The sequence below is a fragment of the Gopherus evgoodei genome, chromosome 20, assembly GCF_007399415.2.
Source record: "Gopherus evgoodei ecotype Sinaloan lineage chromosome 20, rGopEvg1_v1.p, whole genome shotgun sequence".
Lineage (NCBI taxonomy): Eukaryota > Metazoa > Chordata > Testudines > Testudinidae > Gopherus > Gopherus evgoodei.
This window is the reverse complement of record NC_044341.1, coordinates 8,243,657-8,259,133: the sequence shown is the minus strand read 5'-3', so window position 1 is coordinate 8,259,133 and position 15,477 is coordinate 8,243,657. Positions and strand designations below refer to the sequence as shown.

The 15,477-nt window shown below is 44.6% G+C and overlaps 1 protein-coding gene across 1 annotated transcript in view; it reads left to right on the top strand.

The window, feature by feature from the left end:
* The window catches only part of MYOM3 (myomesin 3), a 57,085-nt gene extending 42,945 nt beyond the window's left edge, over window positions 1-14,140 (top strand). The window contains exons 27-37 of the mRNA XM_030539207.1: window positions 506-565; window positions 1,966-2,033; window positions 2,311-2,421; window positions 3,311-3,398; window positions 4,519-4,557; window positions 5,502-5,607; window positions 6,498-6,661; window positions 8,134-8,170; window positions 10,142-10,164; window positions 10,465-10,520; window positions 12,824-14,140. Of these exons, the coding sequence (XP_030395067.1) occupies window positions 506-565; window positions 1,966-2,033; window positions 2,311-2,421; window positions 3,311-3,398; window positions 4,519-4,557; window positions 5,502-5,607; window positions 6,498-6,661; window positions 8,134-8,170; window positions 10,142-10,164; window positions 10,465-10,520; window positions 12,824-13,087 (1,016 nt within the window). The 3' untranslated portion in view covers window positions 13,088-14,140. The remainder of the gene's footprint in view (window positions 1-505; window positions 566-1,965; window positions 2,034-2,310; window positions 2,422-3,310; window positions 3,399-4,518; window positions 4,558-5,501; window positions 5,608-6,497; window positions 6,662-8,133; window positions 8,171-10,141; window positions 10,165-10,464; window positions 10,521-12,823) is intronic.
* The last annotated feature ends 1,337 nt before the right edge of the window (window positions 14,141-15,477 follow it).

Below are 15,477 nucleotides of genomic sequence, written 5' to 3'. Positions count from 1 at the left end.
TCTAAATTCTTCCCTAAATAATACTGTAGCTTTATTTGACCGTTCTCATTTTAAAACAGTTTGGCAATTGTCCTTAATCTTATTGGATTGAGTCTCTCGATGCCTGAAACTGTATTTCTAATACTTCTCCCTTGAAAAGTTGCAAGTTCAAGGACTCAATCCTGTATTCTTTGTATACCCCAGAAAACTCTCTTTTAAACCGACGGGAGCTTCCAATGCCTAAAAATCAGCTCTTAAAAGCAAATTCACTGTATTTTCTTGAAAATAAATATTACATTCTGAGCTTCTAGCAGCATGAAAAGCTAATAGAGCTGACCTTGCCAAGGATTCTATACAGAAGAACAGAGTATAACTGTGGAGAGATGGCTCTTAGAGATACACTGTACGTGTTTTAGAGGAACATCCTTCCTGGTTAGGAATCTATACCATGTTACAGGGAGAGGGGTTGTAATAGTTGTTTCAATTACCTTTTGTTGACTGTATCTGTCACTGTTTTTTCTTTCAGGTTTTGATAAAGTTGAGGCGGAGGCTGCTGCTAAGCGGAGAGACTGGAGAAGAAAGCAAGGTAAGATAGCCTCAAGGTCACTGACTTTGTCAGGACTGGTGAAAAGTTGGTGAAAGCTGAAACAAGGATATTCTACTGAGCGTCCAAACAATAAGTGAAACGTAAATTGCTCTCTTCGGTATACTCTTATTTAAACTGCTTGCTGGACTAAGATAGAGCATTTTATTTTAGGTTACTGTTTTCTGGCTATTAAAAATCAAATCAAATCAAAGTGTGATTTGTTTTGATAGTTCAAGGCATGTGGCCCCTGAATGAACACCCTGACTCTGAACATGCCTGAGTTTCAGAAAAGGTCCAATCCAGATGGGATTCAAGTCCATCTCTATCTCCTGGTAGAAAGCAGAGAATGTGGAAATCTTCATTGTCAATGGGAGCAGTACATTCCCCTACCTTGCGGCTGATGTATGAATAATGAGTATAAAAAAGCCTTTTTCAGGGAAAAGAGTAGCTGTTTCATAGATTCCAAGTCCAGAGAGACCTTTGTGATCATCTAGTCTGGCCTGCTGCATAACACAAGGTATATAGAACTACCCCAAAATGATTCCTAGAGCAGATCTTTTAGAAAAACATCCAATCTTGATTTTAAAAGTGTTAGTGATGGGGAATCCACCACAACCCTTGATAAATTGTTCCAATAGTTAATTGCTCTCACCATTAAAAATTTACACCTTATTTCCAGTCTGAATTTGTCTAGCTTCAACTTCCAGATAATGGACCGAGTTATACCTTTCTCTGCTAGACTGAAGAGCCCATTATTAAATATTTGTTTCCCATATAGGTACTTATAGACTGTAATCAAGTCACCCCTTAACCTTCTCTTTGTTAAGATAAATAGATTGAGCTCCCTCAGTCCATCACTGTAAGGCAGGTTTTCTAATCCTTTAGTCATTATCATGGCTCTTCTCTGAACCCTCTCCAATTAGTCAACATCCTTCTTGAATTGTTGGCACCAGAACCAAATTAAAAATGGATAGATCAATTTGCCTTTTAATTGGGCTCACAGGTAATTCACATCAGGAGAGCTGACTGGAATATATACACATTATCTGTTCCATTGCCCTCCACCTTCAGAATATCCATAATCTTTCAATATTGACCTGACACTCAACCCAGTCACTAAATCAAAGGAGTAATTGGAAAGCATAATCCACTAGCATATTAAGAAAAGACCTGTTAGTCACTATAAGAACTGTTGCCCTCGGAAACTTTTTAGTTATACATCTAACATTATGGTGCCTACTGCATATAAAATACAAATGCCATAAAACTGGAAGAGTTAATATAAGGACAGTGCTGCAATTTACCACTAGATGGAGCCGTTGCATGGTATAATATTAAAAGCGGAGACCTGCAGGAAAGACGAGCAAGACTGGTTTTTTGTTTTCTTTTTTTGCTTGTAGGTCCTCATTTTATAGAGAATTTGCAGTGGAAGGTTACTGAGGATTGTGAAGTTCTGCTGACGTGCAAGGTAAGTATTACCATACAATTGTTACTGTGTATAGTAGCATCCATCTATTGTTAATATAGATGTGCATTTTAAGGAGACTGCTCTAACCAACTGATATTTGCCTACTGATAAAAGTCAAGATCCTGGAAGTAAATCCTAATAGCTCTGGAAAACAAGGGGGAAAGCGTCACCTAATACTAAGGGAATCTCTTGGGACAGCTGAAGTCTCATAATTAGAAAGACATCCTTGCATTCAGAAAGATCAGTATTCTGATTGCTAAATCTTTACTTCGAACAGGCAACAAACATGAAAAAAGACACCAACTTTAAATGGTTCTTGGATAAAAAAGCACGTTTGGATGGTCTGTATGATCCACAGACTGGGGCTGGAACTCTTCGGATTAAAAAGGTGAAAAACATAATGCACTTGGGGGCATTCATGATATTAATTCAACATGCAATAAATGTGGGTAGATATTAGTAAGATATTATTATTATTAGCATTTACTGTTTGTTTCTGGCAGTAACCACAGTGTGCTAAGCACTCTTCAAATACAGAAGAAAGCATGAAACAAAAACAAAGGCTGGAAGATAAAGCCAGAGAAATTCAAAGTAGAAATAAGGCCCATATTTTTAACAGTGAGAATGATTAACCATTGGAACAAACTCCCAAGAAAAGTGGTGGATTCTCCTTCTGTTGAAGTCTTCAGATCAAGACTGGATGCTTTTCTGTGAGAGGCTTTGGTTAAACAAATTATTGGGCTCAATACAGAAGTAACTGGATGAAATTATATGGCCTGTGATCTGCAGGAGCTTACTCTAGCTGATGTAATGGTCCTTTTACCCTTAAAAATCAATGAATCCTTGACCCACAGAGCATCAACACGTGAATGAAGGGGGTTCTGTGGTAGAGTTAATGAACTAGAGTTTTGTCTGTGCAGAGTTAGTTTAAATACTGCTTGGTCTCAGTTTTTCAATTTAATTTCAAATCAGCAATTTCCTTATAAAAAAACAGTATATACATCAGTGTGAGTGGCAATCTCTGCTCAGATGAGACCTGGGACCATCAATACACATTGCTCCTGCAGGTTGAGATTGATGTGTATCAGTACAGCTGTATAGAGGAAGATTGCAAGGGGCTGCTTTCATTCTAGTCAATAATGTTAACTCACCAAATTCACCCAAATGACAGGAGGAAATTCACCAGTACATTACAAACAGAGCTCTGATCTCACTAGCCCAAAACTGTCCCATACTTTAGTGATCTGTGAAATTTCCATTTTAAAATATTTTGCCAGCTTACCAAAGAGGATAAAGGAATATACAAAGCGGTTGTTTCTGATGACCGAGGAGAAGACATTACTGAACTTGATCTCAGTAAGGAAGGTAGGATGATTTCGTACTAATAGGCAATATGTTACACTTTTATATATGTGTGATCAAGCTTTCAATGCGGCTTTAAAATTACACTTTCTACCTATTTTAAGTGTTTCCTATAGTACTCATCATTTTAATATATAAATGCTTCCCAATGTAATCAGGTCTACATTATGAGATCTCTAGTGGACTTTGTGAGTTTTCTACTCTTTTCTCTTCTCTGATACAGAAGGCTGTTATACCTTATATATGTATATTGTACATTTCAAGACTAAGAAGTATTTAAAAGTGGGATTAGAATCAGAAAATGTACCAGGTACAAACAGCCCCTTTTTACTCACTATGGTCCTGATCCAAAGCCCACTGAAGTCAATGGATCAGATCCCATGGCTACTCCCTGCATGTGTCTCTGTCATATCTCATTTAATGTCTGACATACACAAGTTTTAACTCCTGTTAACTCTGCAGATCCCCAAAAGTGAGGGAAGAGCAAACTGGGTACTGTTTTCCATTGTGCGGCCTCACCAAAACTGAGTTCTGATTGCAGAACCTTTAGTACCAGTGATGAAAGGTGCAAAAAGAACACTTTTACTTTCAACCCCATTTTAATTTGCAGTGCTGTGAATTCTTCTGGAAGTTAGAGAGGGTGTAAATTTTGACAATCCTCCCAGTGTCTTCCATACAGTCATTTTTCAAACGATGATCATGCTATAAAACTCTCGAGCAGCGGGGACAGAAGGGGTGAAACTCAAAGCTGTTCTAAGCATTTAAACTCAGCAAGAATCAGGAGACTCTTTTTTTCCCAGGCTTTAAACTTGCAATGTCATTTGGCATCTATCATTTAACCCTGATAAGTGAATTTGTATCCCATGTGAGATACATCACTGTGTACACTGAATGTTAAGGAAGCTGACAGCATCTGAATAAAGAAAGATATGTCCAACATGTAGAAATAAATGAGTCAATGGCAAAAACTTTCTATCCAGTGAAAGTTACCAATAGGAAAACACACCAAAATAAGTACCATCCACTCTAGGTTTTTATGATATGAAGAGGCTGTTGGTGAATCAGATGCAAACTGCTAGTGAATGTATTTATGGCTGATTGAAGATTCTTCCTGTGTGTGTAGGGTTTGAAGATATTCTCAAAGAGCTCTGCAGGATTAGTGGTAAGTCCGTTTCTCATCTGCTTCATAGTGTAAAAATAATACTTAGCAGAGATATGTAACTATTATCCCTATTGTACAGATGGGGAAACTGAGGCAGAAGGAGACAAAGTGATTAGCCTATGGTGGAAGAAAGCTGGTCTCAGGGCTGGGCTTGTCCTTTGTTCAGATCAAGAAGCCACTCCTTTCTCTCTGAAGTAAAACTCCTTTATGTAGCCAATGGGGAACAGGAGGCATTTAGACTCTGCTGTGGGTTTAGGGGGATTTGGGGAATTGATGTGTGGGGAGAACAGTTAGTAAACAGCTGGAAATGAGAGGAAAGGGAAGAGAAGTGAGCTGAAGGCAGGACTGCTGCAGTGGGAGAGAGAGGAGTTATATATTTTACTCTTGTCTTTCACCTTAGAAACCTGATCCTCCCTGAAGGGCAGGAAATGTTATCTCTTTAACTGTTGCTATGATCTATTATTTCTGCCCAGACACCTGCATTTGTCACATTCTAACATCAAAGTGAGCTGAGACCTAAGTTTCTCTGGCCCTGTCTATAGTAGGGAATGTGCCCATTGCTGACAACGGGTGCAGCTGGCCTAGTGCTGAACGCACTTTAACAGCATGTGTAGACCAGAACAAATCCTGTTCAGAGCAGGCCTAGATGACATGGTGGTAAAAATGTTACTTTACCCCCATCATTGGTGGCTGCCCCAATATTAGAACAATGGAAGGTGAATTTGAGAGAAGGCCCTAATGTGTCTATGGGACTTCCTATACATAGGATCCAGGCCTCCAGGGAAGTATGCACATTTCTGCTGGGTGGAAGATGTAGAGCCTTCATATGCTGGAATGCTGTCGCTTTCAGCTGCCCATGTTCTTCAAACTGGGTGAAACATTGGGTTCTTTAAATGACTGGCTGGTCACCCAGTGAAATTCCAGTCTTTGAATTCTCTTCTTAGCCCTTTCTGCTAAACCTCTGAAAGTCCAGCCAACTGCAGAAGGCATCAGAATCTACAGTGAGGTGAAGTACTACACAGACTACATGAAAACAACCTGGTATCACAAGTATGTACTTCAAATAAGCTAGCAAGGCTCATAACATATTGACAGTCTGTATTATCTGCCATGGAATTAAAGTGCATTGGCTGAAATCCTCCAAGTATGTAGGCTCCTAACATCCACTGAAATCAATGGGAGTTAGGGGCCAAAATACCTTTGAGGATTGGGGCCCTTGTGCCCAAACCTGCACTCCTTGAAAACAACGGGGGATTCGTCTGAATGAGGACTGCAGGACGGGGGGATAAGGGGTTTGAAGTTCAACTGTCTCTTTACACTGAATCGCGTGTGGGAACTCGTCAGTTACCAGTAATGTTCTATTTATTTTCTGCTGCACAAGTACTCCTGGGTGACGATTTCACTGGTATGATAATGATACTATCAAATGACAGCTCAGCTACAGACATTAGAGGATGTATTTTTTAAGTACTTCGTCTGTGCTGTTTTATACTTCTCTGCATGACCGTCTCACCCCACTCTGAAGAACTGAATTACACTCCTGCTTCACATTTATACACTTTTATTTGAGCATATCAAAGTTCTTCCCCAACATTAAATAATTTGGCCTCACAACACTCTTGCAGAATAGACCAATTTTCCAGCCAGGCAAAATTTGGAGGCGAAGGGCCAAATTTTCAACGGTATTTAGGCTTAGGCACCCAGGGGCTTTTGAAAATCCCACTAAGTGCCTTTCTGCGTGTTTAGTTGCCTAAATACCTTTCATAATCCAGCCCTAAGAGACTTGCCCACAGTGAGTCTATGGCCATTAGAAATAGAACCTCAGAGTCCTAGCTCCCAGTCTCTTGTTCTAACTAATAGATCCTAAAAAGTCAGTTTAATCTCAGAACTTGTGCAATTTTACTTCAATGTTGTTTAAATGATATAATTTGTTTCCTTAGGGAGAAGCGACTAGAAAGTGGCGAGAGGTTGAAAAGTGGAAGTACAATGGACCAGATCTGGCTACACATACTGAATCCCACGGATTCGGATAAGGGAAAATATACCCTGGAAATATTTGATGGGAAAGATTCTCACAGACTGTCAACTGACTTGTCTGGAAAAGGTGAACTGGAGCAGAACATTTCTGTCTTAGGGAAGAGCTAAACACCTGCTACTTTCTGAGATTTCCCCCTCACTTGGGCCGTCAGGGTCCCCTCCCTCACGCTGAGATGGGGAGCACAGCAGAGGGGGAGCTCTGTGAAGTGCCATGGGGATAGTATGCTGTGAATTAGGAGGGGGAGTAGGGGGAAGTACACAGAGGAGGGTATTGTGCAGTATGAGTGGAGGGATAGCTCAGTGGTTTGAGCATTGGCCCCCTAAACCCAGGGTTGTGAGCTCAGCCCTTGAGGGGGCCACTTAGAGATTTGAGGCAAAATCAGTACTTAGTCCTGCTAGTGAAGGCAGGGGGCTGGACTCAATGACCTTTCAGGGTCCCTTCCAGTTCTAGGAGATAGGTATATCTCCATATATTATGGGCAGAGTAGCTAATGGCAGGAAGACTCCAACTCTCCTTAGGGATCATTACTGCCATGGGAGAGGTGGCTCCAAGAGAATAGGGCTGTCCTGAGAGATGACCCAAAATTGATTTGCTTTGCCCACAGACCCATGGGGTTTTCAGGAAGCATCCCTGCCCCTCTCCTGGAGGAGAGAATGTGACTCTCACTCTGCCACTGGGACCTCTCAGAGTTGTTAAGATTACTTTTCCCTTTCCCAGGGCCGGTGCAAGGAAGTTTCGCCCCCTAGGCGAAACTTCCACCTTGCGTCCCCCAGCCCTGCAGCAGCTCCCCTCTGCCCTGGGGCGCTCCTCACCCCTAGGTCCGGGGAGCCCTGCGGTACCTCCCCACCCTAGCTCACCTCTACTCCGCGTCCTCTCTGAGCATGCTGTCCTGCTCTAATTCTTCTCCCAGGCTTGCGGCTCCAAACAGCTGATTGGCACCGCGAGGTGGGAGAAGCGAAGCAGCGACTGCGCAGTGGAACCTCCGGGCTGCTGGCGGCCCACTGACTCAGGGGAACCCCTGGGCTGCCAGCACGCTGATTCAGAGGAACTCCTGGGCTGCCGGCGGCGGCGCACTGACCCAGGGGAACTCCTGGGCTGCCGGTGGCGGCGCACTGACCCAGGGGAACTCCTGGGCTGCCAGCAGCGGTGCACTGACCAAGGGGAATCCCTGGGCTGCCAGTGGCAGCTCAGACTCCCTCTCCCTCCCAGGGCAGTGGCTGCTCAAACACTTGAAAAAAAAATTGGAGGGCACTGCTTTTTGGCGCCCCCAAATCCTGGCGCCCAAGGCAACCGCCTAGTCCGCCTAAGTGGTAGCAGCGGCCCTGCCCTTCCCTGGCACTTCTCTGTGGGAAGGGAGCATCAGGGCCTTGATGTTTTAGCAGCACATAAATAGATAACATGTTTTCTTGAGGCAGCTATAAATACTGTTCTAATGTGTGACTCTGCATGTCCCTATTATCACACACGTTAGATTAACTCTGTGAAATAACAAACTGCAAACTGCACTTTCTTCTTAAAATCTCCTTTATTCCTTGCAGCTTTCGAAGAAGCAATGGCTGAATACCTAAGGCTAAAGTGAGTTTCTTCTCAAATACTTTCACATTTGAAACAGAACTAAATGTTTACGTTTAAAGCTGAACCACCTGGTTTATTTTTGTTAATAAATGAGACTCTGCAGCTTGGCTTAACCTCCACGTTGCACATCCCACCATGGAGAACCAGTCCTGGCAGATTTCTCTTTACAAAGAGCCTTCGTAATGCGAAAATTGCTAAATGCAGGAAATATTCAAAGCTCATATTTGCAAGGAGGAGAATGTCTGGGCAAGGTATAAGTAAACCATAGCTTTGGAAGATAAGGCAAATTAAAATTAATTAGTATCAAGGGAGAGAAGGTCCATATGCGTTTAGATAATATCTTTCTTTACTTTAACCAACATAAGTCAATTGTCCAATAAATATTGTCCAATAAATAGAAAATAGCATTTTAGGATCCTGTTTGCCCTCACTGCTGTAAATCAAATCCATACACACAGACCCTTATGCCAATGCAGAGCCCCACTGATATCACTAAGGTCCTATTTAGGGCAGGGATTTGCCAGCATGGATCCAATTTCAGGATCAGGGCCTGTTTGCAACATCTAGGAAATGGATCCTACAGAGGGATGAATGGCTCAGGGTGTTGGTAATAGTTCAGTATCTTCTTCTGCTAGAACCCTAATTTAGAGACAGCTCTGCTTGCTATCCACTAACTCTCACTACCATCTAACAGCTCTGCAGTGGACCTGATGTGATGTGAGTTGGTGGATGCAGACCCTGATGGACTGGAGCCCCTGTAGCAAAAGGCACAGTACACTAGTGGTGCCCACAGCCGTACCCCCATTATACACAGTACATATCATTGGCAGTGGTGAGGAGGAGCAGCACTGGCTGTCCACTCCCCACTCAGGTTTGGTCCCACCAGTCCTCTGTTGTGAGGAGGGGGTGGGATTGCAGCCTGGTGCACAGGAGTTGCAGCACTGCTCAGGTTTGGCCCCACAGTCCCTCCATCACAATGGAGGGGCTACGGGGCTAAAATTAAGTAGGCAGTGGATCGCTCAGCACTGCTTCTCTGCAACATTGCTGTGGGGCCAGCTCCTGCACCAGGGCTCCCTCAAGGGGCCTGCCCAACCTCAACCATTTCCAGCAGGCCATGTCCCCTCTCAGGGATGGGGAGTGACACTACACCTGGGCAGGCCAGGCTGGAAGGTGGGGGCTGAGCATGGCACTGGTGCAGGAGAGGCATAAGGGCCAGCAGCTACAGCAGGGATGGCTCCACAGGGATTGGCAATGTGAACCATGGAAAAAAATGTTGGGTCAGCAGAAAAGGCATGGCAGGATCATGGCCACTCCTAAGTCTGAGAAGCATGGAAATGGTGTTCCCTTTCACATATAGGAGTGACCCTTCCAGATCAGGTTTGAGGCATGATGATGGGATCCCAGGAGGAAGCCTGCATTTCCTGGTCCCTGTGAGGTAACTCTTCTGTAGATGCACAGACGGCTTCGGCTTTCAAGACTGTCACTCTAGGACAGTTTTCAAAACTAAATTCACTTTTAAAGAAGACATTTTCCTAGACATGAACCTGAAACTCCAACATCAGCTGTTTCTTATAGTGACTAGTGAATCAGAAAGGACCTCTGATCCTTCATGGGTGGAGCACTTGTGAGATCAAGCCTTAAGCAAACATTAGAGGAGCTGCATTATCCACTGGCTACTATGAAGTTTATCAAGAATTTTAAAAAATTGTTTTCTACATGTCTCTCTAGTTCCAGAAACTGGCCAAAAACCCCTTCATTATGCCCCCCAGATGAAACCTAGAGAATCCCTGAAAATTTCAGACGTTTTCCCTGTTCCAATATCTCACCTTACTGCATATCTTTGCTCTCACTTTGCAAGTGAAGTTCTCTATAAAAATTAGGGAACAGGTTCCTATTAAAAACATCCAGGGTACAAATTTAATAAATAAAAATTACTAAATTTCTCTTTAATTTTCTTTTTCTTACTTTCAGAGAAGCAGTGATAGTAGAAAAGAGTAAGTAAACAAATGTTGCACATTCTCCTTGGTTCTGTCATACAGAAGGGGGAGGGATAGCTCAGTGGCTTGAGCATTAGCCTGCTAAACCCAGGGTTGTGAGCTTAGTCCTTGAGGTGGGCCACTTAGGGATCTGGGGCAAAAAAAAAAAATAGTCCTGCTAGTGAAGGCAGGGGGCTGGACTCAGTGACCTTTCAAGGTCCCTTCCAGTTCTAGGAGATTGGTATATCTCCTATTATTATATTATCAAAGAGCCATATTGGTATGTAAAGCTGAACAGTCACATTTGTTCCTTCTCAGATCGTGCCAGAGTTGTTCAAGGTCTGCCAGATGTTGCCACCATCATGGAGGATAAGGTAATACTAAGTAACTGTATACCTATCATGGCCAGGTTGCACAGATGCGCAAGGATGGCTGGCAGGAAGAGCATATAAGCAGCTTTCCTCTACCTTGTGTCCCCATATAGGGGATGGCCGTTGCAGTTGTCAGAGGCCTGGTGTGATACCCGTTGCTAACATCAGTGAGCAATATGATGGTGGGTGGTCCTTCCAGACACACACACCTTCTCTGTAGGAGAAAATTGTTGAGGGTGAGGCAGGAGTTCCCTTTGAAATCCACAAATCTAGCAAGGCATCCAGGTTCCATTTTTGTGCACTTGTGAAGTGCAAGAATAGTTTTAATGCTAACCATAGAAAAAGTTACACGAACAGCTCTATCCTTACTCAACTGCTCTTCTTAGACACCACATCCTAGTTTTCAGGTGCTGAAAACAGTCTATTTTAGCAGTTTCACATGCCCCTAGTCTCTCTTCCCAACCCCTGCTTTAGGTTAACAACTTTATATATGGGTCTTGATCCTTCTGTCATACTAGTTTTATAATCTATTGGGCTGGATTCTCCTATACTCTGAGGACACTGTGGCTGAGTAAAGAGGCTTTAAAATGACTATAAATGTAATGTATGCCCACTTTAAGATCCCTTTACACTGCCAGAGTGGTATAAAGGGGCCTTAGCACAAATGAGAATTAGTCCCATTTACTTCAGTGGAGTTATTCCTGATTTACCCTGGGGAAAGTGGCAGAAGAAAGAAGCCCATAATGTCTAAATCTCACCAACTGGCCGGCCCCATCAAAAATCCTAGCTGCTTCTGAGGTCACTTAAAATGCCTCACTTCTGTTTAGACATGTATAACCCAGGTTTTGAAAGCGATTAATATAAGCCACCTGTACTTCATATAACTGCAGCTGTGACAATGGAAGGAAGAGTAATTAAATTTGAACCATAACCACCCTTTGTTTAAAGCTGCAGGCTGGAGAAAGTAATTCTATCTCATTGTGATGCCGTGACTTCTAAACACAGATGCCTCCCTGCAGGGAAACCTAAACCCCTGCAGGAGCTGTATACAGGTTGCAGTTGATGTGTTTGTACAGTGTCAGACACACTACTGGCATGCACTAAATAAATAAAAATGTGGAGCAGTCATTCTCTCCATTCACATTATTCTGGTGTGTAAGACCCCCTACACCTATCCAAAAGAAGATGAACCTGCCCAGCTTAACAGTCTGAATAGCCATGATAATTTGTAATTTAAACAACCTCATTTAGGTTTTGCTTTGGTAGATTTGTTTACTAATAATATAAATCTTGCCAGCCCCCTCAAGAACCTAGTTTTGCCACCTCTGATATACTTCTCAACTCAACTAGATCCTACTATTGAGGGACTCCTGTCCTGTATCATAATGAATAACTTCTTCATAGCCTAGAAACTAAAACAGCCTTTAATTTTATGGCCACATTAATGATCCTAAACATTTTCAAAGCAGTTAAACATTCTTCCATTGTTAATGGCCCCAAACGGAGTAGCATTGATTTCAGCTGCATGGATTCAATTTCCTATGTGGCTAAAGATTTGTGCGCTTAAAAAATGTAGCCTTCCATTTCCTGGCAAGCAAAATGGTATTGTAAGATCATGCTGTCCTATGCCCTGAATAAGAGAAGTACAGTATCTGTTTTAGGTTAAAAAAAAATTGCTGGGATCAGAATCAGGCCCATAGACTTGTATTCTCAAACCACTGCCTCTCATGCTGACCAGTATCATCTCACAGTTTCCTCTTTACTTCCCATCTGTATCCATCTGTTGTTTCTTGTCTTATACCTAAAGCTCTTTGGGGGCAGGAACCATCTTTTTGTTCTGTATTTGTACCGCAATGGGGTTCTGGTCAATGACTAGGTCTCCTAGGTAATACAAATAATTAGTAAGAATAATAATACATGAGAGATAATCTCATCTCTTGGGATCGACACGGCTACAAAAATACTGCAGACAATAGTAATCCATAGCATTTATATGGTGCTTTCCATCTTCAAAGCACTTAACAAATGTTAATCAGTTAATCCTCTCAAGTCCCTCTCTGGGGTAGGTGAATAAGCAGTGTGATCCCCGTTATACAGATGAGGAAACTGAGACAGAAAAGTGGGAAAGTAGCTTGCCTGAGGCCAGGGTGTCTGCACTGATAAGAACTTACCAGTTCCTGGATCAGTGAAACTTGTGGGCATTTTTGGAGATCCATTTTTATCTTTTCTTCTTTGTCAAATTATACTTTAAGCCACTGGCTGTGAATTGCCACTGTAACGCTGTATTTACTATATTTTTTAAACAGACCCTGTGTTTGACATGCTGCATATCTGGTGATCCTTACCCAGAAATCACTTGGTTCAAGAACGAGAAGGTAGTAGTTTTTAAAGATCGTTACAAAATGGATGTGAAGGGGATAGTTGTCACAATTACCATTGAGAAAGTCTGCAGTGACGATACAGGAAAATACAGCATCTATGTCAAGAACAAATATGGCTCTGAAACGGGGCAGGTTACTATCAGTGTGTACAAGCATGGAGAAGAACCGATTGAGCTACGGGAAAAATGATTTCCAACACACTCAGAAACCCAGGTTGGGATTTCCAAAGAGGCTTAAAGGCATTAGGCACCAAACACCCATTGAATGTCAAAAGGATTTAGACACTTGGTTCCTTTGATAATCCCAGCCTTAAAATTCAGATTAGCATCTCTCTTTTTATTATCTATGTATAAAATAAAGGTTTCCACAGTGATTTACAGTATAAGAAATCACAGTATACCCCTCTTAAAGGCATCTATAGAAATCTGGAGAAAACCTTCAAAATCCCACTCTAACCCTACATAATTAGACAACTGCTTCATATAGTGTACCACTTTTCAGCTAACAGCACTATTTATCAGATACAGTAGGGGTTCATGTATACAAGCTTATCATTTTGTATTAAGCCGCTGAGTGTTATTGAATATCCTGTAGCAGAAGAATGTTGATGTGTGCATTGTTATTAAAATGTAACCCTGCTTGGGCCCAATTCAGCACAGTACTCAAAGTACATGCATAACTAGATGTCAGTGGGACCGCTGGTGTGCTGAAAGTTAGGCATGTTCCTAAATACCTCGCTGAAACAGGGCCTTGATGCACTTATGTTTACACAGCTAAGCCATGTGGGAGAAAAGTAAGGCAGTGGTTTTAAGCCTCTCTTGGCTTTGCAGAGGAGCATGTGTGCAATTGCTGTGTGTGCTACAATGTAGTGGGATTTTAAACACATTTAAACTCCACAGCTGTTATTTCACTGTGACATATTGTAAACTGTCAAATAATGCTATATCTGAACACGTTTAAGTGGTCACAACTGTTTTGATCAGTGACTGGGCCAGATTCAGCCCAGATTAGAGTAATGTAAACCCAGAGACAGAGTTCCAGTGGCAGGAATATTTCCAGAGGAGAGCTTATGGTGTGGAAACTTATTGCTATTTCCTCTTCACTAGTGCAAAACTGGGCAGTGCTTGTTGGAGGGGGGGCATGGTCAGGACAACAGAGAAATGGGCTATTCCAGGGGTCAGCAACCTATGGCATGTGTGCCAAAGACGGTACACGAGCCAATTTTTAATGGCACGCTGGAGCCTTGCCAGGACTCCAGTATGCCACTAAAAATCCTGCCCAGCCCGGCGCGCTCTCCTCTGCCCTCCGCTTCCCCTGCAGGGGCAGGGAGCAGAAGCATAGCCGTGCACACAGGGTGGGCAAATGGCCCCACTCTCCCGGCACGGCAAGCCGCGGGGTCCGAGCTCCCGGGCCAGAATGCGGGGCCGAGCGCAGCGAGCTGCCGGCCCCTCTCCCACCTTCTCCCCTCCCCTGGAGCCCTACCCCCGCACGCAGCGCTCTGGGGGTTGGGGCTGCGCACTCCCGAGCGCAGCATTTGGCTCCGCAGGGAGGCAGACGCGCTCCCCGCTCAACCGGAGGGGCAGGGCTGTGTGCTCCCGCAGAGCAGCATATCTAGCTCTGTGTGGAGCCTCATGGTAAGGGGCCCAGGGCTGCGGGGGTTGGATAAGGGGTGGGGGCAGTTAGGGGATAGGGAGCAGGGTGGGTTGGGATCCCGGGGGGGGTGGTTAGGGGCGGGGTGGGGTTGGATGGGGCGTGGGAGTCCCGGGGTTTGTGAGGAGGCAGGGGGTGAATAGGGGTCAGGGCAGTCAGGGGACCGGGAGCAAGGAGGGTGGAGGGTCTCTGTAGGGGATGGTCAGGGGATAAGGAGCTGGGGGGGTTGTATGAGTTGGGAGTTCTGGGGGTTCTGTCACGAGGAAGGGGTGTGGAAAGGGGTTGGGGCAGGCAGGGAAAGGGGGAGTTGGATGGGTCGGGAGTTCTGGGCGTCCTGTCAGGGGGCAGGGAGTGGTTGGATAGGCATGGGAGTCCCAGGGGTCTGGCTGGAGACGGGAGTGTGGATGAGGATCGGGGCAGTCAGGGGACAGGTAGGAGATAGAGTCCAGTCTGGGGACAAGGAACAGGGAGGCTTAGATAGGGGGTGGGGTCCTGGGGGGCAGTTGGGGGCAGGGGTCCCAGGAGGGGGTAGTCAGGGGACAAGGAGCAGCGGGGTTGAGAGTTTTAGGGGGGCAGTCACCCAGCACTCTCCCCTGAGCCTTGATCCCCGACCCCCTCCACACACATACCACGCCCTCTGCCCTGAGCCCTGCACCCCCACAGGCCCGAGCCCTGTACCTCCCTCATACATACCCAGCCCTCTGCTTGACTCCTTCATCCACCCGCAACCCTAGCCCTGACTCTGGCACCCCCACCCATACCCAGCGCCCCCTCTGCCCTGACTCCAGCCCTCTGCCCCCAGCCCTCTGGGTCCTGGCCACCAGCCCCGCACAGCCCACTGCTGGTCTGGGGTTCTGGCTGATGGACCCTTGCCAGCCGGGGTCCCGGCCACAGGCCCTGCTCAGCCCGCTGCCGGCCTAGGTGAACAG